This window comes from Callorhinus ursinus, unplaced genomic scaffold (assembly GCF_003265705.2).
Source record: "Callorhinus ursinus isolate GAN/ISIS: 27379988/994484 unplaced genomic scaffold, GSC_fseal_2.0 scaffold6, whole genome shotgun sequence".
In the NCBI taxonomy this organism is placed as follows: domain Eukaryota; kingdom Metazoa; phylum Chordata; class Mammalia; order Carnivora; family Otariidae; genus Callorhinus; species Callorhinus ursinus.
Window position 1 is genome coordinate 51,174,303 of NW_027397068.1, and position 27,212 is coordinate 51,201,514.

At 36.1% G+C, this 27,212-nt stretch overlaps 1 protein-coding gene across 3 annotated transcripts in view; it reads right to left on the reverse strand.

The window, feature by feature from the left end:
- Positions 1-27,212, reverse strand: part of HBS1L (HBS1 like translational GTPase) — an 86,646-nt gene that overhangs the window by 10,638 nt on the left and 48,796 nt on the right. For 2 of the 3 annotated variants that reach the window (XM_025865674.2, XM_073893964.1), the window contains 11 exons: positions 25,570-25,678; positions 20,609-20,868; positions 19,982-20,147; positions 16,756-16,873; positions 12,154-12,300; positions 10,013-10,087; positions 9,334-9,451; positions 8,866-8,934; positions 5,965-6,069; positions 2,119-2,209; positions 1,604-1,712 (listed from right to left, as the gene is read on the reverse strand). In XM_025865674.2, the coding sequence (XP_025721459.1) occupies positions 1,604-1,712; positions 2,119-2,209; positions 5,965-6,069; positions 8,866-8,934; positions 9,334-9,451; positions 10,013-10,087; positions 12,154-12,300; positions 16,756-16,873; positions 19,982-20,147; positions 20,609-20,868; positions 25,570-25,678 (1,367 nt within the window). The remainder of the gene's footprint in view (positions 1-1,603; positions 1,713-2,118; positions 2,210-5,964; positions 6,070-8,865; positions 8,935-9,333; positions 9,452-10,012; positions 10,088-12,153; positions 12,301-16,755; positions 16,874-19,981; positions 20,148-20,608; positions 20,869-25,569; positions 25,679-27,212) is intronic. The other variant, XM_025865681.2, reaches the window with a different exon arrangement.

Below are 27,212 nucleotides of genomic sequence, written 5' to 3' on the forward strand. Positions count from 1 at the left end.
GTATAAAATCCCCCTCCTTCCCATAAATGTGTATGTTCAAATGATGCTAGGAAATAATAATCTACCAAACTAACCTCACAGCTGGCAGGGTTTGAATGTATTGCTTCAGCCCAATTAAAGTTAATTCTATGGCAAGCATCCCTAGAATATACTCATAAATACCAAACATGCACACGTAAAAAATCATTAAAAAGTGTAGAGATAGCTATGTATTACGTGATTATAGAATATTCTTATCTTTTGTTTCCAAAGTTTTATATGATAATGTATCACTTTTATGATAGGAAAGCACTATAAATAAGCATATTAAAGCAAGAACAGAAAGACACAATCTGAGATTAGTCAGATAACCTCTAAAACACAATAAAAAAAATCTACCATTTTGCCTAGATGAGTTTGACTACTACCATTAGTTTGTATCCTATTGATTATAATAGTTCTTCTTTTTTTTTTAATTTTTTTATTGTTATGTTAATCACCATATATTACATCATTAGTTTTTGGTGCAGTGTTCCATGATTCATTGTTTGTTCATAACACCCAGTGCTCCATGCAGAACGTGCCCTCCTCAATACCCATCACCAGGCTAACCCATCCCCCTACCCCTCCCCTCTAGAACCCTCAGTTTGTTTTTCAGAGTCCATCATCTCTCATGGTTCGTCTCCCCCTCTGACGTACTCCCCTTTTCTTCCTCTCCTGTTATCTTCTTCTTTTTTCTTAAAATATGTTGCGTTATTTGTTTCAGAAGTACAGATCTGTGATTCAACAGTCTTGCGCAATTCACAGCGCTCACCGTAGCACATACCCTCCCCAATGTCTATCACCCAGCCACCCCATCCCTCCCACCCCCAACCACTCCAGTAACACTCAGTTTGTTTCCTGAGATTAATTTATAATAGTTCTTCTTAATGCCTCTTTGAAAAAATCCCCAGGCTCAATGACCAAAATAAAAAAATAAAAATGACTTTCAAAGTCCAATGTCATGTTTTTCTGGATTAGAATATTAAGATTTCTTTTTATTATGTTATGTTAATCACCATACATGACATCATTAGTTTTTGATGTAGTGTTCCATGATTCATTGTTTGCATATAACACCCAGTGCTCCATGCAGAACATGCCCTCTTTAATACCCATCACCAGGCTAACCCATCCCCCCACCCCCCTCCCCTCTAGAACCCTTAGTTTGTTTCTCAGAGTCCACAGTCTCTTATGGTTTGAGTCTCCCCCTCCGATTTCACCCCCTTCATTTTTCCCTTCCTGCTATCTTCTTTTTTTTTTTTTAACATATAATGTATTATTTGTTTCAGAGGTACAGGTCTGTGATTCATCAGTCTTACACAATTCACAGCACTCACCATAGCACATGCCCTCCCCAATGTCCATCACCCAGCCACCCCATCCCTCCCACCCCCACCACTCCAGCAACCCTCAGTTTGTTTCCTGAGATTAAGAATTCCTCAAATCAGTGAGATCAGAATATTAAGATGTTAGTTGAAAATAACTACAGCATTCTCACTTGTAAAGTAAGTTACTACTTTTTAGGATGAAGTTACTTTGAAGTTTACTTTGAAGTGACAATAACAAACATTTCAAAACTTACAGGAAATCCTTTAGTGATAGGAATTTCAATATTAAAGATGAGGATTCGTGCTCTGAAACGAGTGCAAGCTTTAATGGGTTCTTTGGGGCCACAAAATATGCAGCCAACACTGCAACAAAACAAAACAAAAGAGAGAGAGAGAGAAGGTAGTTGGTGGAAAGATAAACATATATTCAATTAGCAGTACCTCCAAAACCGTTTACAAAGAAACAATCAAGTAAATTGGGGAGTTTTTCTAAATACTCCCTTTTGGGTTAAAGCATAGCTTTATACCACTATTAACCTTACACCATTTTTATACATTATAGCTTTCATTCAAAGGACATGTCAAGTACATGTGCTGATATGTATTAATTTCAGTTTTAAATAGGTTTTGCTTCTACAAGTGCCTATTTTTGGCCAAATAAAATTCGAAATTATATTCATTCTTTCAGTTTAGCGATTGAATAGCAAAATCTATGTTTTGAGGTCCTATATCCAAAACAATGGTCGCTTAAACTCATTTTCTCACTCACTTGATCTTGATGATATCCATCCCAACCAACGTAAGACTAACATGATCACCTGCTGCCGCCCAGTCGACGGGTTCATCGTGCAGAGTGATTCCTGGAAATGAGTAAGAACCAAAGCATACAGTGAAACACCTCAATATCAAACCATAACAACCAAGAGAGTTTGGCTGATTTATGCCTCATCAGTCACTACTCATCATTTTCAATATGAATGGATTGAGAATGAGAAGTGTAACTGTGAGCGTTGAGGAAAACACACTTCCTCTAGACTTGACTCTTCTAGAACACCACCCTAAACATAAAGTGACTACAATTGTCCAAAAAAGGCCCATTTCAGCTTAATTAATCAAAATTTTAAAACTCATTCATACAACCAGTATATTCATTAAATACACCCCATTCAAATAGTTCACTTATATTAACAGCTGCATGCATAACAATGCAGTTCAAATGACTTGATAACACAAAACATGGGACTAAGGAAGGTGTCCAGTAGTATTTTATTCTCTTGAACTTTGCTTTTAAACAACCACCTAAACAGTCACCTGAATTCTGTGAGTAACCCTTAGGGCATCAGTGCTCAGTCAGATGGTGTTCTTCACATGCCCCTTCACTACTCCTGGCTCAAAAGAAATGCTTCCCAGAGAGATGAACAATGATAACTAATTACATGAAAAGTGTAGGAAATTTAACTTAAAAAATGGTCCCAGGTGTTGCTATATACCTTTATTACCTAGGGATAATCCTGGAGAACAATTACAAAGGGCGTTACTCAGCTCCCTTATTCAAAAGCTTTTAAAAGGTATCTCATATTTTCTGATATTTTCTGATTCTAAGGGGCAATTAACGGGGTAAGTTCCTTTCCACTAGAACTTTGACGAAGACAGTACATAGGCCAACCACTGTGAAATAGTTCTGGATTGAAATGTTTTTAGTAAATTATAACTCATCCATATCTTTCTCAAAATACTTTTCCCATGTAGCATACTCTTAAGAAACTTTTTATTTTTTTGAAGATTTTATTTATTTATTTGACAGAGAGAGACACAGCAAGAGAGGAAACACAAGCAGGGGGAGTGGGAGAGGGAGAAGCAGGCTTCCCGCTGAGCAGGGAGCCTGATGTGGGGCTCGATCCCAAGACCCTGAGACCATGACCTGAGCCGAAGGCAGACGCCTAACAACTGAGCCACCCAGGTGCCCCACTCTTAGGAAATTCTCAAGCAAGTTTGTTTTAGACTTTTTATGAGTTCAAGGACAACTTTAAGAGCTCTGAGACAACCTACAGTTCTTTTTCAAATTTTATGTATGTACACATCTGCATTAATCTAAAAGGGGCCATAACCTTCACCAAAGCATCAGAGAGGTTCTTGACTCCAAAAAATATAACAATTATGATATTAAGAAATGTTTGTTAAATTTTCAACTAATTAAATTTAGTTTTAAAATGTAAACGTAAAGTGACCATATCTGATTTTTGCTCTGAAATGTGGAACATTGTCTGAAGACAGGGCCTAGCTACTTACATACAACAGAGATTGCCTTTAGCTTAAGATTCTCAAGAGCTTTCTTACTAGAAGTTCAATTGCAATATAAAATTTTTTAGAGGCAATCTATCATCTGATTTTCTCCCTCCAAACATGTTACACTGTCCTATATATGATATTCATCTTCTTAAGGACCTTCTTCATTGGACAGACATCACACAAAGAAGTTCTTTTATAACAATCCATGAACCTGATATGTTAATAAAATGAAAACTTAATTTACAATTTCCATTTGTTGGTAGCAGATTTAGTTACTTCTCTCTTTTAGGATACTACTGGTTAGTGACAGAATTGTTGAGATAGAAAGGTGCACTGAAAAATCAAGTAAATCAAGCAAAAGCAAGAGTTAGAAATTGAGGACTGAGAACCTCCAAGATGGGTTACAAGAGTGGCTGTCAAGGAGCTGGGTATGATCTCAGGTGCTTCTGATACAGCTTCCCCTTAAGATTAAAGATAAATGGTTAAGAGTTTTTCTGGTGGGGAAAGGACAGGACAGAGAGAGGAAAAGAATGTAGTACTTTCAGAGGTAAATTATGATCTTGGAGGTTACAAAACAGCCAATCTGTAAGGTCCATGATAATTTTAGGATCATGGTTTTAATTCATGTCTACTGATTATTTTAAAAATTCCTATTCTCAAGAAAGCTCATTAACATACAAATAAATTAGGATTTCAAAAGTGTTGTAGCTCTTGATCACTTTAAAAAACAAAAGCAGAGATCTGAACTTGCAAACAACAGGTCAATGGAAAATGATTCTTTTATGAAAAGCACATTACTGGGGCGCCCGGGTGCCTCAGTCAGCTGAGCATCCGACTCTTGGTTTCGACTCAGGTCGTGATCTCACAGTTGTGAGATCAAGCCTCCTGTGGGGCTATGCACTCAGTGAGGAGTCTGCTTGAGATTCTCTCTCCCTCTGCCCCTCCTCCTGCTCATGCTCTCGTGCTCTAAAATAAATCTTAAAAAAACAAAAACAAACAAACACGGGCATTGCTTTTTTTCTAAACAGAATTTTCATAATCCCTAGGCCGGCAAGAAAGAAAAAAAGTTAAAATGGAAGTAACTTTGGCTTTCATTCCCTTATTCATCTTTAAATTTAGTTTAAACTGTTACCTAAACAGATATTCATTAATTTCTTATAATCTTTAAGAAATCAGCTTTTAAAATAAGCAAATTAATTCAAACAAAATGTACATTCAAACTTATAAACCAGTCAGGTACAAATCTGGATATAAACTATAAATAAGAGTAACAGAGGAGGGGCACCTGGGTGGCTCAGTCGGGTAAGCACCTGACTCTTGGTTTCAGCTCAGATTGTGATCTCAGGGTCGTGAGATCGTGAGATCGAGACCTGCACTGGGCTCCATGCTCAGCAGGGAGTCAGCCTGGGATTCTCTTTCCCTTTCCCTCTGCCACTCCCACTCATTCTCTCTCTCTCCCTCTCAAAATAATATTTAAAAAACAAAAAGAGTTACAGAGGAAAAGTACCGACATCTAAAACTTTTTAATATTCTCAGTATACTTTAGCTTAGAACTGTTACAAATTATTACTCTATAGTATAAAATAGATCATCAATTTTATGTTGAAGTTGGAGGCTTAGTTGGAAGCTAGATTAAGATAAGTACAGAATTATAAACTTTTAAGCAGAATTAGGAAAGAGTAACACATACACTTGCAAGGTCAAAGGATTCGAAGAGAGAAATAGTCATTGGTCATTATGAAAGGCCATATATTCCAGGTGGGAAAGCAGTAATTGTGGCACATTAGCTCAATTTCTCTTTTCAACATTAGGATTCTCTGCATTTGCATCTTATTTTCTTAGGTCTTCGTGCAAAAAACTTTTTTGGTATAAACACGATCAAAGCTGTTAACTTATAGTAATTCTGAAATACACATTTCAAAACAACACAGTAGAGCAAGCAGTCTGCTTTGTTGTTGACTGTTTAGTGCCAGGATGGGGCCAGATTTAATTTCTGCTACTGCATACTATTTTAAATGTATCTGTCAGGTGTCTATACATCTGGTTAAATCCTAACCAAGCTTTTAGAATCAGTGTCAGAAAAAATAAAAAGAAGAAATGCTACCACAGTTAGAATGTTCTATGTACATTTATATACACACAGTCACAACAGAAAAAAATCGTTTAATGTTTTCACATTTTTATCTTCAACAGTTAGTATCACTTTGACAGTCAGTTACAATTTCACTAAGAGGTTATTTACTCAGGAGTTAATAACTAAACTACTTTTAAAAATCTGCTGTCTCAACTTAAAGGATTTTAGCAAAAGAATCTTGCAGAGGAATACCTTTTGCAGTACAAGTTTCATTAGGAGGCATTGCTAGTAGTCGGTCACCGGTCTGGATATAACCAGCTTCAATTTTACCAGTTACACAAAATCCAGATCCTTGATCTGCAAAACATGCCCAAGTCTTACAATTCATATAGCAATGTTATCTGAGGATCACTGCTGTCAGCTACAATTAGTTCCCCAGGAGTTACATAAAACTAGTAGTGCAATGCACATTAAGCAGTGATCATTTCACAATTTTTAACATATCTACTAAACATAGCGTACTGCATTCCACTCTAGACTTTCTTATAAATAACAATATTCATGTTATAAAAACTGAAATTTATTCCTTTTTCAAATATTTACTGAGTGCTTACTAAGTACCAAGTCATGTGTTAACCTCTAGGGATAAAAAGATGAAACCTAAGCCCCTACCCATAAAGGGGTTCACTCCAGTGAAGAGAAAGACAAAAACAATTATACTGTCCAGAGACAAAGATTATTTAGAGTGTACAATGAAAATAGAAAAAGGTACACCAAAGAATCCATGATGAGGGGAAATGACTACACTTTAGCTGGGCACTCAGAAGGAGAAAGAACAGGGGTTTACCAGGCACTTGTGTATATGTGTAGTGGGAAGAAGGAAAACACTGCTGACCCAGGATACTGTTTGTGCAAAGGCGCAGAGTCATAACTGCATGTGAGATGTGCTAAGACCAATGTGTCACTTATATGACATGTTTATGGGACCACATGGAGTAAGGAGGAAAAGGCAAGACATGAGGGCAACAGGGTTAGGAAGGGACAAATGATAAAGGGGCCTCATAAATCATGGTCAGAGTGGGAATTTCATCCTCAGTTAAAGAATAGGAAACCAGTAAAGAATACTGAACAGAGAAGTGACATGATGGTATTTCTGTGTCAGAGAGGAGGGGAGGTGGACTGAAATGCACACACTGCAGACAGGAAGTAAACTCAAGAATTTGGGAATAAAGTAGATATTTGGGTGATAAGGTAGATGACAGATAATGGCAAAAAGGGAGAAGTCTAAGATGATGGTGCATTAAATGTGAGATAGGAAATTAAGGAACAAGAGCCGTTTAGGCTTGGTGAATGTGAAGTGTCTACAAGACATACAGGTGGGAGGAGATGCATTCCAGGGGACACCAATCACATCAAATTCCATGAGAATGGGACCCCGGGAGCACACTCCCTGTGGAGATGTCCAGCAGTAGTTAGCACATGTATCCAGAGAGTGAGAACAGGCCTGAGCTGGAGATACAGATTTGGGAAGCATCAAGACACAGGAGGTAGATGAGCCATGGATGTCTGTCTGAAAACAGCATGCAGACTGAGAAAAAGACTGAAGCAACAGAACACCAGTTAGGAGACAGAAAAAGAGGAGCCTGCAAAGAAGACAGAGAAGTCAGAGACACAGGATAGTAGTAGAAGGTGGGTCACAGAAACCAAGGGAGAAAAGTTTCAAGGTGGATATGGCTACCAGTCTCAGAAGCAATGCCAAATTCAAGTAAGGTGGAAGTAAGACAGAACTGAAAAATGTGTATTGACTTTGGCAACCAAAGGGTCATTTGAGGTTACCAAATTTGAGGTTACCAAATGACCCTTTGGTTGCCAAAGTCAATGCTGACAGGGAGGAGTGTAAGCAGAAGCCAGGAAGCAGCCAAGGAGAGAGAGAACAGAAGGTGAAAAAGCAGAGTCAGCAAATACTGTTAATCAAAGCATTATTTTTGTATTTTAAATAGGTAACAGGCATTTTAAAAAGCATTACCATATTTCTTCTACTACTAGAATTGGGAAGCTAATAATAGTGATGATTCATTTCAATTTCACTGAATGAATTTTTGGGAAGCATCTTCATTCATCCATTTATTAAGCATTTATTAAGCATGTACTACGTGCCAGGCACTGAGCTAGGTCCTGCAGATAAAGACATAGAAGAGACAGTACTCGCCCTTAAGGACTTCACAATCTTAAGTTAAATAAAAGGTACAGAAACAATTATAATGCCACACAAACAATACAATGACAGAGGATACAGAGAACACAGAGGGGCACCACAGGATACGTGCATGGGTGAGCCCATCAGGTGCCAATTTATTGCTGCTCAGTTCTGAACCCACTCTGCACTGCTTGCTCAATGATAATGTTGATTTGGGAGACCACTGACATCTATACTGTACTGATTATTCCAACATATATGTTATACCCTTTTATTTATTAAGATCTTCATTCCATTTCCATTTTATAGTTTTTTAAAGAGGGTCTTGTACACATTAAATTGGATGTACCCTTAGGGATTTAATACAACACCTTCTCCAGCACGGCCTCCTAAGTTTTTCTTTCTTTGCATACAGTTTGCCCTCCGGTACCAGACAGAGTTTCCTTTCATCTTACAGTCACTCTTTTATCATATTCATATTTCTTTATATTAAACTTTCTTTTTACCAATGTATGGTATCTATCTCTCGATTGGACCCAGACTGCTACAGATGGGTAGGAGATGGACAAGTGAAGAAAAAGAAGAACAGAATACTGGGTAGCTGGAGTGGCAACAAAGATTCCATGTGGTTAAGAAATAGTTAACAATCCAGTCTGGCTGAAGGATACAGAAACTAAAGAGATCCGATGAGAGGAAAAAACACAGGAAGCTAGGAAGAGAAAGGATGAGGGGCTCCACACCTGGAGGAGGAGTATGAGCTGGGGAAATGACATAAACTGAAGAGTTCCCTGGGCAGGGGAGCTAAAGAACTAGAACTATGCACTTCAAGATTACTTTGGCAACGATCCTTACACTGGCACATGAAGACAGTGTAATAATTTTGTCTAAGAAAAGAGGTCAGGAGAAAATGAAAAGCAGGGGCCAGAATGAAGCAGCACCGTAGAAGGAGCACTTACCTTTGAAAACATCAGACACACATAATCTAAAAGGCTTATCAATAGATCTCTGAGGAGGCTTGAAGGAATCTGGAAAAAATGGCAAAAAAAAAAACCCCACAAGGTTTAATTTAAAAGTAATTTTTGACTCAGGTCCAATCGGCCCATTATAGTCCCAACTCTCCTAGAAAATAATTTTCTTTTGTAATTACTAATAGCAAATTGACTCTCATTCCTATAACACTTGGTAGTTTATAAAATGTTTTCATACACGCCATCTCATTTAAGATCAATAGTCTGTGGGTTAGGTAGGACAGGCATGAGCCTCATTAATTAAATAAAGAAAATTGAGTATTATTTTAAATACTATAGGTGATTTCAAAACTACTACAGTAACTCTTCTGATTATAAATCCTATGCTTTTTCACACACATCACTGTCTCCCAACAAGCTTACAATGCATCAAAATTAGTATGGCAGTATACTTACCAATTTGTTCTAATAAACATAATCCTTTATACCATTTTGTGAGTTCACTTGACTGAGATCTTGTGATTAGATTTTCACCACTGAGACCACTTGTAGGGATAAAAGCTACATCACTTTCCTATTAAAAAGGATTGAATATATGAAAATTAATACAACGCTGCTTTCAACAAGTCAAAAGTCTCACTATTACCAGGCTGCACCAAGTTTGCAAATGCAACAATGTACTTTTTTAAAAGCAGTAGAAATCATAAAACCAACAGTTTTCAACTGTTTTGATTTTGCGGGAAACTTACAAATTTGTTCCCAAAACACTCAAGCATTTTTACCTGGTAACATAGGCATATTTCGTTTACATTTTGCTACAGAAATTCCCCTCCACTAGTTTTCACTGTAGTGGAAGTGTAGTTTCCATTCCTCTACAACCTCCCTAAGCTTACCCACCTAATTTAATAGCTGCAGAAAAGTCTTTTATTTTTGTTAAATCCAAGCCAATTTATAAAATATGCAATTTTCTTACGGTGAAATAACCCAACGAACCTAAGATATACATGCTACCAGGCAGAAATAAAAACAAACAAAATTAAACATACTTAAGACAAGAACACCAAAGTGTTAGGTTTTTCTCCCATATCAGTAAGATGAGACTAAAGATAACTAAATAAATTTAAAATTATCTTACCTTAAAACCTGCTTGCTTAAGAAAGTGCCCAAGCTTTCCAGTAATCTCTTGAAACCTTTCTTGTTGCCAATTAACCTGATAAAGATTCAATTTTTAAAACTATGCTTCAGACCATGCTATATATAAAATTTAAATTTCTGCAATAAAATATAAAAAAATCAAGACTATAAAATATAAATATAAAATCTATTCAATATGAAATCTATTAAAATTTAACTGGGAAAATAAACCCTTACTATTAATATGATCTAAAAATAACTTTTCCTACAACAGAAAGCCTAGAAACAAACTCCAATATATATATATATAGAACTTTTTGTATATGCTATAAGTGATTTCAAATGTAAGGAGACAGAGTAAGTAATTTATTAAACTGCACTCGGACCAACTACTGTAAATAAAATAAAATTATTGATACACACCCCCCAAGCCAAATAAACTAAAAATGTGTATGTGATATGAACTCTGCATGCTGTAGTATTCAGGGCTAAGTGTAACAATGTGTAACTTACTTGGAAATTCTTGTCAAAATAAGATGAATTAATGGATGGACACAGGGTAGACAGACAAAGATGCAATCAAGTATGTAGGAGAATCTTAAGTAGTGGGTATAATATGGTGTTTATTGTAAAATTCTTTCTACTATTCTTTTCTTTTTTCTATTCTCTGTATTTGAATTTTTTCATACTAAAATACTAGGGAAAAATAAAAGATAGGTGTAATAATGATACTGTAAAAGAACTATGTAGAAAAATGTAGGTGAATAAGTATCTGATCTCAGGGTAAGCAAACACCTAAGCATAAAAAAAAATCAAAAGGAAATATTTATAAATTTGAATATATGTCAAAAACACACAAAATGAAAAGTAAAATGGGGCGCCTGGGTGGCTCAGTCAGTTAAGCGACTGCCTTCAGCTCAGGTCATTATCCTGGAGTCCCGGGATTGAGTCCCACATCGGACTCCCTGCTCGGCAGGGAGTCTGCTTCTCCCTCTGACCCTCTTCCCTCTCGTGCTCTCTATCTCTCATTCTCTCTCTCTCTCAAATAAGTAAATAAAATCTTTAAAAAAAAAAAATTTATAAAAAAAGAAAAGTAAAATGAAAAGTAAACAAATTGGGAAAAATACATAAGATAAAGGATTAATATCTTTACTAAGTAAATTATACTTAAAAATTGGTAAGAAGTTCTGAAAATGAGCAAATTATATAAATAATTCCAAAATTAAAAATATAAATGATTAATAAATATACAAAGTATATTTAAATATTATTAAGATTTGTTGGAGAGTAAGTTAACAAAAAAGAAACAAGTTTTGCATATCAAATTGGAAAATAATCATTTAATAACAGCAGTATTGATTAAGTGTTTGGGAAAGTGCATATACTCTTATGTGCTCAGAGTAAATAACTAGAACTTTTCTTGAAGGCATTTTGATCATATCTATAGCAAGTCTTAAAAATGCAAATGCCCTTAGGCCCAGAAATTTCCAAAGAATAAGCTATTTCTAAATACACACACACACATCCCTGGAAATATTCACAAATAGGGGATTATTTGAATAAGTTACATATATCTTTAAAACAGACTAGAAAAAAGCTGTAAAAACAACCTGTTCATACAAAAGCCAATTACTTGGAAACATGCACAAGATTATCATTTTTTTAAAAAGGAGATAACAAAACAAATTATAACACATCGTTATGAAGACAAATATTTTCACCTATAAAAATAAACAGGATGGATACACAAAAGGAAAAGTTAAAAGATTTTGGGGGAAAAAGGGGAGTTGGAAATACAGGTTATTTCAGGTTTCTTTACACTAAATCAAATTGTGTATTATTTTATAACTAAAAACAATTTTAAGATTTTTTTTTTAATTTAAATCCAATTAGCCAACATATAGTACATCATTAGTTTTTGGGTAAGATTTTTAAAATTAATGTTGAAAGTGAGAGAAGACATCTTTTTTGCTTAAAAATTACTTGTATCTCATTTATTTAATATGAGGATCATGAATTAATTCTTTTAAATATGGCCACCAGACTAATAAGATGTACACTAGTCACCTATGAGGTCATCCATACGGCAGGATAACATCTTAACATCTGAAATGAAATGAACACTCGTTCGCCTTCAAATACCTGATCCATCTTATTGACCGCAACCGCAAGCTGTGTGACTCCAAGAGAACGAACCAAGAGGCCATGTTCCCGTGTTTGTCCCCCAGTCTCAAATCCAGCTTCAAACTCTCCCCTGCTGGCGTCTACAACTAAAATGGCTACATCCGCCTAAGAAAGAAGAAATAATCAAAACTAGGAATAACATCACAGCATTTTAATTCAAAGAAAAGATTAGTCTATTAATTGTGGTCAGATTTTAAAGGCAGACTCTAACCTGAACACCAAACCCCAAAGCAAATCAAAGACCTACACAGATGGGTTAAATTTAAATATAAAAAAAATACCAGCACATGGCCAAAAATAATGACATAAAGAATAAAAAAAATTCCCATATTTGATTACATAACAAAGTATCTAGGCAAAAGAGGAAACACATAAACATGGTTTAAACATAAGTAAACAGGGACAGATATTTGTAAAAGTTATACTCTTAATATGAATTTTACTAAAACAGGGAAAAAAGACACAGCTCTGTAGAAAAATAAAGGGTACAAGCAAACAATATGCTAAAGAAATACAAATGGCCGAGAACCATTAAAAAATTCAAATTCACTAGAAACCAAAAAAAAAAAAAAAGGGCATTAAAAGCACATGAATATATTCTTTCCTTCTCCCACTTTTAGAAATCACATAAGCCAGACTTAAAAAACAGAATGATTTACTACAGGCAAGGGTGTAGTGAGACCAGCATTCTTCCGCAACGCCTGTTTAAGGGAGGAAGCTTTCTGGAGGGCATTTTCACAGTAAGTAACAAGAGCCTTAAAATTATACTTGTATTTTGCTTCCCATCACTTCCACTTCCTGGAATTTATCCTAGAGAATTATAAATCAACAAAGATGTTTACCAGAGTACTATTTATAACGAAGAAAAACTGAATAAATGAGTTATCCAAAAAGAGCACGTTCACTCTTTACGGCAGAGAAAAAGAATCTTGACTTAACAAGGGTTCCTAACCTTTCTGGAGCATTTTGAGAATCAGGTGAAAGACATTTTTCCTCTCACACTCCATTTACACACAAAAAAAGGGAGGAAAAAAGCTAACCTTAGCCTTAGGTCCTTTTCCTCTTTAGCCTTATTAACACTAGTTTTACAGGTTCCCACTATTCTTTTATGTTGATTTTTTTTTTAATTTTATTTATTTATTTGTTTGAAAGAGAGAGCAAGCAGAAGCAGTGGGAAGCGGCAGGCAGAGGGAGAAGCAGGCTTCCCGCTGAGCAAGGAGCCCGATGTGGGACTCGATCCCAGGACCCCGAGATCACGACCTGAGACAAAAGGCAGACACTTAACTGCTAACCAACTGAACCACCCATGTGCTCCTGTGTTGATACTTCTTTATGTGACTCCACTTGCATCATATGGATGCAGTCTTCGAAAATTTGTAGAGAATGGTTTGTGCACTTTCATCCTCATCAACTATTTCTGTCGATGCACTGTGAGGACGTTCTTGAAAGGAGCACTCTTGCATTTTTCCCCCTTTGAGGTTTTTGCCTTGCAGGCCTACCTGTTCTTACAAAAATTTGTTTTTCTCTAATCCAGGATGTAATAATGAACTCCAGCAGTCCCCTCCTGAGCGAGCTAGCTCAGACTGGTACTGGATAATCGCTCTCTGGAGAGTCCTCTTACATTCCATCCACAGGAAGCGCTCTGGGCCTTTGGTCTGAACAGAGTCCATAATAGCTTTCCTCTTCGTTGTTTCCTCAATGACATTTTAAGTTCGTGCTATCCAGTCTTTAAAGAATTTCACATACATTGCCATATAATCTTTACCATAATGAGAAATAAAATGGTCATAAAGTAAGTAAAGAATTTATCAGATACTTTGCTCTGAACAGAACTTTACATTAGAAGTATCAACCACATACTTTGGTGGGGCAATTTACACTATGATTTCTGTTCCTTTTTCCTTTTATTCTTACCCAAATATTCCTGCCTTTCTTCTCGTCTTAAGAGTTCAGCATTCATTTCCAATTCTTCCTGACTTGAAACACTGAACCCTAACTTCTTCAACGAGATCCAGTTCTTTGAACAAGAATTCTTGGTTAAGAGCACAAATTGGAGCAATCCATTTGAAAACTGACTCTGTTTCGTTCATGTGCACTCACTAACAGGCCTTACACCTCACCTCAGGCAAACTGCTTAATCTTGCTGGGTATCATTTTACTTGTATGTAAGTGCTGAATCACTAAATTGTACACCTGAAACTAATATTACACTGTATGTTAACTAGAATTTAAATAAAAACTTTAAAAAGAAAAAGAGTGCACTTGGTTGTGAGAAGCACAGGGTGTTTTATGGAAGTGTGGAATGACAATATTGTACACCTGAAAATAGTATTACACTATATCCTAATTAACTGGAATTTAAATGAAAACTTAAAAAAAGAAAAAAATTTGCTCACTTCACAGAAACAATGAAAAGTGTAGTTTATATAAAGCACCCAGCCCTGACCTTCCAAATCCTAGACTCAATAACCGTAAATCTCCTTCTAATCAGGTTTTGCTGATAACTGTCAAATTATATTTATTTTCTTAGGTTAAAATTTGAAATTCATTGGGATGCCTGGGTGGCTCAGTTGGTTAAGCATCTGCTTTTGGCTCAGGTCATGATCCCAGGGTCCTGGGGTCGAGTTCTGCACAGGGCTCCCTGCTCAGCGGAGAGCCTGCTTCTCCCTCTCCCTCTGCTGCTCCCCGTTTGTGCTCTCTCCCTCTGTCAAATAAACAAAATCTAAAAAAAAAAAAATTTTTTTTTTGAAATTCATTGAATTGACATTAAGATTTCGAAGGCAATAAGTATTCTTCCTAATTCTCTTTCCTATTACCATCTCCAAAAAATTCCGGGACAATTTCTCTATTTTTTCATGCAGCAGCTTGTCTTTGGGAGCTCAAATGCCTACAATGCCTACACATTTTTAAGGAAGCCTTTTCAGCACTACAAAGAGATCTTTCCTTGTCACATATACTGTGTATATCCTTCTTGCAGTACATTTGTGTTAGCCTTTCGTTTTTACATGTTTTACCTTCCTACATGATCTCCTTGAGGAGAAGCAGCATACCCCACATTTTTCTTTGCATCCCTAAAAGCCTACCCCAGTATTTTGCAGGTTAAGTTCCCTAATATGTTGAGCCCATTTCTTCATTTGTCATATAAGAGAATTCAGTAAGATAATTTCTGAAATCCTTTCCTATGCTAATTCCATTAGGAGTTTGGAAAAAATGATCTTTATGATTATTCTGGATTCTAAGATTCTAGGATTCAAAGACATTTTACTATAACTGCTTGATGTTTGCCTCTCCCATTAAACTACCAAAATGTGCTTCTTAGTTCGTATCCCTACACTGCCTACCATAGCGCGTGGTACAGAGCAGACATTCAGCAAGTATTCATCGAATGAAAACACAGACACACACACAAACACACACACACACACAATGAAACAAAGGGAAAAATATATTGTATCCTTTGGTAAATGCAATGAGAAGTACACTAATTTAAAAAAGGGATGGGGCACCTGGATGGCTCAGTTGGTAGAACATGCAACTCTTGGTCTCGGGGTTGTGGGTTCGAGCCCCACCGTGGGTGGAGAGATTACTTAAAAATAAAATCTTTAAAAAAAGTAAAATAAAACAGGGATAATATGCACCTTCATTATAAGGATTAAACTAAGTGTATACAAAACACCTCATACAGTGTCTAGTCCATATCTGGTACTCAGTCAAGAGTGATAATTATTTTTCAGTCTTCAATATCTTGTTCAGTCCATGGACCTTAAATTAATATTCTGAAATTATGTATCAACTTCCTAAAACAGAATATTTTCTCATTTATCTTCAAATATATTCTAATTTATTTATATAACACCCTTTTTAGGTTGACGAATGCTCATATTAACATTCCCTTTAAATAGATGTTAAGAACTCAGAAAATGGCCAATTGCTTAAGTCACACTTATTGCCAAATGACACAGGCAAACTTTTGAACTCTTCACATTTTCCAATAATCATCTTTTATTAAAAAAAAATCCATGTCCTCTATGTGCAGTGCTATTTTTATTGTTTAATTACTTAAAGTTATTATCTTTGATTTTTTTCCATATCCTTAAGAATCATGTAATTCTACAAGTTGCAACTATTTTTTAATCCTACAAAGAAAGTAAATAAACCACAGGGGCAAAACTCCCAAGCTTCACTGTTTCTGCATAAATCAGTGCTTTTAAAAGATACAGGCCTTTAATATAAATACAGCAAAAAGGCAGATATTGAAATATTCACTCCAACTTATTAATTAATATAATATAAAGCTATATCTCATCCAGTACTTTACCATTATTTTTACTATAAGAAATTCATAGCTTTTATACATTTGCTTCTATATAATTATTAGAAAAACTTTTATATGGTACCAATAAGATCATAAAAATACAATCTTTATTTTTTCAAAATTTTTCAAAAGTTAAAATTTTTAATTTCAAAATATTTTAAAAGTTATAATCCTAGAATTATAAGCTCAGCATCAGGAAATTGTATGTACAATCAGTGTAGTATAATTCAGGAAATATCTGGTACCTGGGCTGCTCCTGTAATCATATTTGGAATGAAATCCTTATGGCCCGGAGCATCCATTAATGTAATAACTTTGGTTGTGGTCTCAAACTTTGTCATACCAACGTCCATTGTTACTCCCCTTAAAGAAAACATAAAATGGTTAGAACGCACTATAGAAATCATCAGTGCTATGGACTAAATTACTTAATAATATAAGCTAAATGACAGTCTAAATTCTTAAGAAATAATGGGAATTTTATTACACTGTCTATTATTTTGACAAATTAAGCTATCAATTGGGGCTAGAATCTCTGCTGTAACAAAATTTCACGTGTATGGCTTTAAAATAAGGCTGTGGATACAGCAAGAGCTTAATCAAAATGCTGGATATTTCCCATTTCTCTTTTTTTTTCCTTTGGTAAAAGGCTAGGTAGACTGTGAGCAAACAAAGATATATGGGGACACCTGGAGGAGGAAACAGTAAATACTGCACATGAGACGGTAACGTGGAGCATGACCACTATCGGGAGGAAGTTTTCCTCATCTTCATATGTAGATGCTTCACTAATTATAAAAATAAACATAAAACTTTCATTTGCAAGGTAGGTCAGTATGTTATACATTTAGAAAAAAAAGAAATATCAAAGGAGAAAAAAACTGCAAGAGATAAACAGTAGTTTTGTTTCCCATCCTGTTTCGTCCTTCTTAGAGACCAACACAGGCCTCTTCTTAGCCACAAAAATGTAGGTTCAGCTTGTAAGAAAGCCCAGGGAGAGTCTACAAAGGTACTGAGTCTTTCCAGACATCAGGAAAGGGAAATCGGGTGGGCAATAAACTGGGTAATCATTCATCCTGATTTGCCCCAAACAGTCCAAAATAAGGAATGAGCACTCCCTTTTACTATCAAGTGTTCTGACAATGATAATAATTTATGTGTCTCCCCTAGCAGAGCGAGCAGTAACTGTGGGTCTGGTTGGTCAAGTCATTCTAGCTTAAACAATGGGCCATTTGATTTGGTGAAAATGATGCTTAATTCTCTCTAATAATCTTCAAATAATTGCCTAGAATACTGGTGAACCAAGACTTATTCTGAGCTCCTCCCTAAGACTGCTTTGACCAGAATACACTCTTGAGCCAGCTCTGGTCTGCATTTGTAACCCTAAGGATATATAAATGTCACTCATTTTACTAATTTCTGTTCAACATCTGAGAATAGATGATTTATAAATACTTAACGTGGTGGGATAACACACTGTATTTTTGAAATGCTATTAAGGAACATACAGTGGTGAGTTAAAACTCTCATTATGTATCTAGAAGCATCTGCTATCTACAGAACCAAGGAATATTCTAAAACTGCATCATGCTGAGCAACAGAAAACTACAAGCAGCAAAAATGTAATAGCCAACCAGTAGATGTATTATCAAAAATAAAAAATAAAAATAAAAACCCCAGTAAAATTATTGACTATTCTAGGAATTAGATAATTAGCTCACTTGCCAGCTCCATGCACATATTAAGTAAATTCAAACAAGTTATTCTAACTTAAATTTTACTGTTCTCAATCTCTTTACCTACTTAGCAGATGACACAAATATAACTAAAGAGCCATATATTTTAAAAATCTGCTTGGTAAGCTGGTAGATGGAAATTATTTAGTCTTCTAACACTGACATCATACAAAAATTCCACTGTTTTCCAATATTCATTTTCCAAAAATTTGCAACCAACTAATTTTCCTTACGAGGTTGGAAAACAAGCTTATGATGTGATATAGAATAAAAAAGACCACCTACAAGAAAAAAAAAAAAACAACCCACCATGATATAAAATTCTGTTTATCAGAAGAGCTAAGGAATATTGTGACCCTTTATTGAGAACTACCTTATATATTATAATGTAGGCTATTCAAGACTCCGCAAGAAAATAAATACACACTTTTTTTAAAGTATGAAAATCCAAATATATTCTCTAATCATACTCAGAAGGAAGATAGGGAACATGGGATAATTTCTTGGTTGATTTAGGACTTTCAGAGGACTTCAGAGTCTTTAGTCATTATTTTGACACAGTTGATATACCTGCCATTTCACTTAGTAGCTGTCCCCATCCTTTCCTGACAAAGGTGCCATTGGCTCCCCCCGCCTGGACAGTTCTGACATGATACATACCACCACTCTAAAAAGACCTCAAAAAAAATACTTTGGGGGCACCTGGGTGGCTCAGTCGTTGGGCATCTGCCTTCGGCTCAGGTCATGATCCCAGGGTCCTGGGATTGAGCCCCGCATCAGGCTCCCTGCTCTGCAGGAAGCCTGCTTCTCCCTCCCCGACTCCCCCTGCTTGTGTTCCCTCTCTCGCTGTGTCTCTCTGTCAAATAAATAAAATCTTTAAAATAAAAGAAAAGAGAAGAAATACTTTGGCCAGAGGTATATGAGTAGCTGTTCTCTCCTGCAGAGTTAGCACTGGGCACAGCAATAGACTAGGTTAAATCCCTACGGTAGGAAGTAAGTCTAATTACTAGTTTGTTGACTCTATCTCATATAAAAACACTACAGAAAGTATGAAGATGAATTAAGTCTGATAATTTAAATTTACTGGTCATTTTAGTTCCAGACAAGACAGTTTACTACAAAAAGTTACCTGTCCTTAAAGTTACCTTATATAAAATTTAGCCTTATTCATAATTTTAATTCAAAATCAAGTCAATTTGGGCGCCTGGGTGGCTCAGTCGTTTAAGCGATTGCCTTCGGCTCAGGTCATGGTCCCAGGGTCCTGGGATGGAGTCCCACATCAGGCTCCCTGCTCAGCAGGAGGCCTCCTTCTCCCTCCCCCACGCCCCCTGCTTGTGTTCCCTCTCTCTCTGTGTCTCTGTCAAATAAATGAATAAAATCTTTAAAAAAAGAAATCAAGTCAATCTGACATATACTTAGGGAAGGGACAACTGAAACTTCTCCCACAGAATAAGTAACTAAGGTTTTTTACTGCCTTTTTCTGTGTGCGGTTTTTGTTTGTTTGTTTATAAACATTCTTTTCAACTATTCTCATAGAATTTGGAAGAGTAGAAAATGTATATAGACATAATGGAAACTATAATAAAAATATTTCCCTGATAATTAAAAGCTTTTCTCTAAAAGAAGTTTCTAAAATATTTCATGGCATGTTTCATACATATTCAACACATACTACATACTTATTTAAAAGATTATATATCATTTCAAACTGAAAATTTTGAAATATAGTGACTACCTTTCCCTTTCTTCGCCAGTCTCATCCAAGACCCATGCATATGCAAACGAAGCTTTGCCAGCCTTTTTAGACTCTTGTTCATACTTATGCATAGTTCTTTTGTTTACATTACCCAGAAGATAAAGCATATGGCCCATCAGAGTACTTTTCCCAGCATCAACATGACCTAAGGAAAATTGATTCAGGATTAATACTCAGTACATTTTCAGACGCTGTTCACATTGAGGCATTGCGTGAATATGTAATCCAATAGTTCATGTCAGTGTTCAGAGTAATAAATACCAATGTTTATCAAATGATAGTTAAAGTAAATGGAGAAAAAACTGTGTCTCTTTAGAGAGGGGGACATTTCCTTGACTTTTGGACATACAAACTGTCAATAAGACATGGCATTTTGGAAACATTCACAAAATGAAAATGCCACAAGCAAGTCTAATGACCTCGTTGGTAACTTGGCATTATTTCCCCCAGGGTGACCAGAAAGCATTATGATGTGATGCCTCCTTGCTTGTGTCCATTTACACCCAGACAGAAACTCAGAGCGGGAACGAGCGTCCGTGCTGCCACCAGGAAGCGGCCAGGCTAAGGCAGAGGCGACCGGGCACTCAGAGGAGCAAAACACATTACCAATGACCACCAAGTTGAGGAGCTGCTTCCCGCCCTGCCGCTTCTCCAGTTCCGCTTTGACATCTATTTGCTGCCTCAGCTTGCCAGACTTTTTCACCGGCGTTGGTGCTGAACTCTGCTCTTCTGATGTTTGAATGGTGTGGGATGGAAGAACTGATTTAGAAACAGTGTCAAGAACATCAGAAGCAGCAATGCCGGTTCCTTCACTAAGATGTCCTTTTGGAGGTGTGTGGAAACTGTGACCATTTTCTTCAGTTACTCTACAGAAAACAGAGATAGGAAAAAAAGTGTTTAAACCAACTCAACTGACATCCTATAAGGTCAGAAGGGCAGAGGAGTTGTCTCTTCTTATTCCTTACACTTGCAGACCAAAAATGATCTCTGCTAAGTGGCTAGTCTATTAAGGTGGAAATGACAAGTTAGCTAGACCCAAACCACACAAATACAGACAGACGTGGAGGATCCCAGGAGAAAAACAGTCCAGCAAACAGTAAGATAAGAAAAAAATATCCTATAAAATAACAGAATTCAGGGCCATAGCCTTAGCCATACAGTCCTGTCAAAACAGATGGCATAATGGAGATATTTTGTAAAACCTGGCTCTAAATGTCTTCCTAAAGATAAAGTAGTATTTTAAAAAAATAGTTTCATCCCTAACTCATTCTTCCAACAGGACAGAGACTTAACAATCTTTTTTGCTCAAACACTACCCTTAAGGGAGGTAACTCTGTCTACATTTTCTTAATACTTTCAGCAAAGAAATTTTTAATTCATTAATTCAACTAATACTTGATTTTCTAAAAACTACAACTTCTACTAGGCATTGATGCTGAGAAGAAAAGATGGAGATGAGAAATTTATCTACTAATCCCAAAAGCTTACAATCCAGTGAGGGACTCAAATATATAAAGTAGAAACCAGGCCATCTAGCATAACTTACTTGCTCTTTGATAATGATGATGCCCCCAAAAGTAAACACTGACCTTAGTTCATTAGCTCTTTGACTGTTATCTACAGAAACTGTATCAGTGCTATCTATCCCATGGACAGCTAGCAGCAATGTGATCTAATCAACCAGCCTACAACAGACTTTACATTCCTTTCAGTGACATAGATAAATAGAAACAGGCCAAAGAACAGGTCAAATTGCAAGTTATTAAGAATGAAACCAATCCTATTCAATTCAATTTGGAACTGGCAAAGAATTACATACAAAAAGCAGTTTCTGTGAGAATAGTACATTATTTTCTTCTTGTCCACTGCACAAAAAAACAGAATCATTTTTCCCTCTCAGGGCACTTTTATGTGCTGAACACTGACCCTTCATCCTAGCCCTCAGGAAAGAGTCCCATTAGTTATATTTGCAACTGCATTAAAAACCTCATACCCACTCCCCTTTCCTCTTGCTTTTGTAAATCTCTACTAACAATTTTGGTGTTCTTTGTTAACACCACGTAGGCAGATTGGCTTCATCTAGATCCACAGGGAAAAAAATTTAAGTATGTGGGAAACCGTCCAGTTCTTTTAAAGGATTCCAACAGGTTAAATTAAGTGAAATCTTAAGACTATAATTTGCAAACATTTGAATGACCACAGCTAGTTCTAAAACCAAAACATGACAACTCTGCATTTAGACAAGTTGAAAAAACCCCTACAAATTCTAACAAAAGTGTTCAACCAAAATAACTAGACATGGGCTATGGTTCTGCTCCGACCTGGGAGAAATCACAATTTCTGGTTTCAAATCTCTGTTTTTAGTTACAGAAGCTTTTCTTCAAAGGAAAGCTTATGTTAACTCCAGTACAGAGAAGAGATCCAAGCAGAATGGCTATGGCTGACAGCAGGTAGGGCCCAGAAGCTCAGCTGGCCCAGCAGTTGAAGGGCTTCACAAAGCATGGGTCTGACTTGATCGTTTCATTTACAACTCATTAAAATGAAAGGTTTGCTTTTCTCTTGGTTTCATGAAAACATTCAAATAAATTCTAGGTAAAATACAAATTAGTTCACTAAATTATACAGTGTTAGAAAGAAGTGACCAAAGTAATTAGAAAAGCATCCTAGGTTAAGTTTGTGCTTATTAAAAACTACTACATATTATGAGGTAAAATTCAGTATTTTAAGGTTTTGAAAAATCTTTAAGATGAGACCTAAAAAGATTGTTAACTACTAACTGATATGAAAAAAAGAGTAAAGTGGTTGAATTTTTTTCAAGTGCTTTCTGATACAATTTTGTAAACTTATCTATTATTATAAAATGACTACTCTGGTGTTTTTCCTAAACCATCTTTCCAAAAGTAGGAGTATTTCTACATGAATCTACAGGCTTAATTTTTCTTCTTCATTTATTTAAATGAGACTGGGAAACTAATTTAAATTTAAGAGTTTTCTATGCAAGGTTCTAACCATTTATACTTTTTCTAGAGAGGTATTTACCATCTTTAATATTAGTGAAGAAAAAGTTTGCTGTTTTAGTTTCTTCTAAGCAATGCATCACCCCTTTTTCATGAGCTGCCATTGGGAATCACACTATGTAGGTATTCATGATGCTGAAATCTTGACTCAGAAGTGTTTCATTAATCAAATCAGAACAACAGCCTAAGTATTATCCTCAGTATAAACTTGTTAAAAATCCTATATAAGTATTTGACACAAATATAGCTTGGTCCTTCAGCAATATTATGCATTTCTGAGTATCCTGATCTGTACCTACAGACCTCTCATGTTCTGATGACTTCTCTCCTAGAGCTGTAACAAAATATTGATTCACAGACTGTTTTATCACCTTTACATTTTCCCAAGTTGGTTGGTTTGTTTTAAGATTTTATTTATGTATTTGACAGAGAGAGCTAGAGAGCACAAGCAGAGTAAACAACAGAAGGAGCGGGAGAGGGTACCTGGGTGGCTCAGTTGGTTGAGCGACTGCCTTCAGCTCAGGTCATGATCCTGGAGTCCCAGGATCGAGTCCCGCAACAGGCTCCCTGCTCAGCAGGGAGTCTGCTTCTCCCTCGGACCCTCCCCCCCTCTTGTGCTCTCTCTCTTTCATTCTCTCTCTCTCAAATAAATAAAATCTTTAAAAAAGAAAAAAGAAGGAGCAAGAAGCAGGCTCCCCGCTGAGCAGGGAGCCCCATGACTCATCCCAGGACCCTGAGATCATGACCTGAGCCGAAGGCAGACGCTTAACCAACTGAGCCACCCAGGCGCCCCTCCAAGTTTATTTTTAAAATAAAATGTATTTCCCCAAGGACTCTGATCAATAAATAAACTATTCTATGAGAAGAAATATGATGATGAACATTAATGGTCCCTGTCCTCATGAAGCACATAGTCTTGTAAGGTTCTGAAAGGCTTGCAGTACACTTGTGAAATACAACAGAGTTAGGTTGTCAAGAATTATTTACTTGTACTTACTGTTTTTTTCTTGATCATTTATTATCCATTATTTTTTATTATTCCCACAGATAACTATGCACTTACATCTAATATACGTTAATTTGGGCTTATTTGCCCTAAAATTTCCAAAACCTTTTGCAGTAAGATTATAAAATTCTTAGAATAAGGTATTGCACATTCTATTTATTTTTTTCCCTATCAATGGAAATAATCCCATTTTAGGATTAAATGGTTCCCAAGACATAAGAATAATAAATTTATGATTCTGACTAACCCAACCCCAGCTCAGAGAGAAAAGACATATATTAAGCTTTTGGTAATTAAATGAGGACTCAAAATTATTGTAATGGGATACAGTTACCCAAATTAAAATGTCATTCATTTTAATTCATTAAATGTCACTCATTAAAATTTCATTCATCCAATCATTCAACATACACTGAACACTTACTCTGTCCTGGATATGGAGTTCCTTCCTTCACTGAATTGGAATCTAAATAAAGTATTGCTTTTATAAAATAAAAAAAACTGAACTAAGTGATCATGAAGATTCTTCACAACCAAGACTCATGAAGCTTCCATTAATTTAGAGAGAACAATGTTGTAAGGGAGAAAAAAATAAGGCTGCTTAGTTTTTATTTCTTAAAATTTAAAAAAATCCTCTATTTTTTGTTTATATTTGATAACAGTGATTCTTATCTATCTAAATGACAGACAAAATATATGTAATTTATAAGTAATGGATTTAAGTTAACTGTGCTGTTAAAGCCTCAAGCAACTAACTTCCCTTGCCTACAAAAACTCTTGGGAGGATCCTCCAGATTATGTTAAGAACAAGTGAGTGCTACTAATGTAACATCTATAATTTCTCACCAGATTTGAAATTCTAGGTATGTTTCATTTTGTATTTTGTGCCTTTGTTCTAGTGATCCATTTAATTCAACCCGACAATCTAAAAGAGTTTAAAGATTACAGTTACTGGGCGCCTGGGTGGCTCAGTTGTTAAGCATCTGCCTTCAGCTCAGATCATGATCCCAAACTCCTGGAATCCAGCCCCACAGTGGGCTCCCTGCTCAGCCGGGAAGCCCGCCTTGCCCCGCCCCCTCACTCCCCCTGCTTGTGTTCCCTCTCTCACTGGCTCTCTGTCAAATAAATAAATAAAAGCTTAAAAAAAAAGTAAAGATCACAGTTAGAAAAAAAATTTTTAATTAATAATTACATGATTCACCAACCACATTTAATTCCCACACTGCTTACCTACACCATCTAGTGGTAGAAGGATTCCCTAGCTCAGAGTGCTAGAATTCACAAAATAGAGGGTTTTTGCTAAAAATTATTTAATTAACATGAGGAAACTGACAGTGTATCAGATTAAGTAACATGCATATTTAGTATCAAGCCTAATTTCCCATCCCCTTTTCTTTGTACCATGTCACACTGAGGACCCATGATACTTCAACCTTAATGACACATCCTGCAAAATTTATTAAAATAGATTTTCTTTCTTATAGTCAAGTGGAAGACAACACCAATTTCCAAAAAAAAAAGATGGGGAGGGCTTAAGAACTTACCCAGGCACTTCGAATCCCATAGTTTGCTTCTTTCCAGACACAGTCATTTTAGCAACTTTTGGCACAATTTCAGATTCACTTCGAGATGACTGCAAGTCTACTGATTTTCCTAATTAGAGAGTAAAATGTAAAAGCCTAATTAATTAAGGCTGATTTCTAAAAAATTTGTTACACATTATATATTACATAAATATATAACATGATAAATAAGTTTTATAGAATTTATATCTTTATATTCTTTTCTCTAAAAAAATTTAGTGAAAATTAAAATGCTGAAATTCTTTTGTCACCCTATATTCTGGGAAATCCCCTACTATTGGGACTCTGCTATGCTTAACCTCCACCAAATCTCTTCCTAATTTTGAACTGACTCTTAAGTTTCAGTATTAAGAGGTCACGAGGTGGTTTCTGCACTGAGCCTTGCTCTGACAGAATACCTAGGCCCTAGGTCCCTGTCTCCTACCACGCCCTTTCACACTACTAAAATTGTTTGGTCAGTTAACAGATGGCTAAGCTATTTTTAATCCCGTGATACCTATAAACTGATGAGCAAGTTAAGAGGCTGCTGAATTGTGCTGGACACTATATATTTTACTTGTGCACAATACTAGGCTTAGTAAGATATTTGATATCTAACAAGAATACGGGGGAAGAGGTCAATACAGAAAGAGTGAATTAAGAACAAGATCAATTATGAGGGGCCCCTGGGTGGCTCAGTTGTTAAGCATCTGCCTTCGGCTCAGGTCATGATCCCAGGGTCCTGGGATCGAGCCCCGCAGCGGGCTCCCTGCTCAGCGGGAAGCCTGCTTCCCAACCCCACTACCCCTGCTTATGTTCCCTCTCTTGCTGTGTGTCTCTCTCTGTCAAATAAATAAAATCTTAAAAAAAAAGAACAAGATCAATTATGAGCTAGATCAAAGACTTTTATGCATTTGATCCTTTAAAAAATATACCTGTGATTCATGGAATTCTTTAGAATGTATCTTTATAATTTTCAGTAATATTACCATCAGGATTGGGTCCACTTAAAACTGGAAACTGCACATTACACTGGTAAATATATATACATAAATTACATTTTAAATTGGAAAAGATAAATTAATGCATATAATGCATACAAAATGTTTACTATTTACCTTCTATATATATATGGAAATATACATAAATTACTTTTTAAATTAGAAAAGATAAATTAATGTATATAATGCATACAAAATGTTTACTATTTGCCTTCTTTATGCCAAGCACTATGCTGGAAATATAATGGTGAACAAAAGCAGACATAATCTCTGTGCTTAGAGAGCTTACATCTAATGGAGAAAGTGCACTAACTGACCAAAAATAAAACCGTTATTAGTGTCAAAATGTGTATACGGTGTCATAAGGTTTGGTGATAGGGCACACAAATTAGAGAGCTTCCTCAGGAAAGTTAAGAGTTGAGCAATGATGCAAAAATGAGTAGGAATGACCTACAAAGAAAGGAAGAGTACTGTGAACAGAGAGAGTAGTTTGCACAGCGACTGTATTGTGGGAGGCAGCATGGGACCTCAGAGGAAGTAAAAGCAGAAGGGAAAGGGAACGTAGCTCACTAACTGAGGCTGAAGCTGGGGCAGTGGTCAGGCCATGCCACACAGATCCTAACA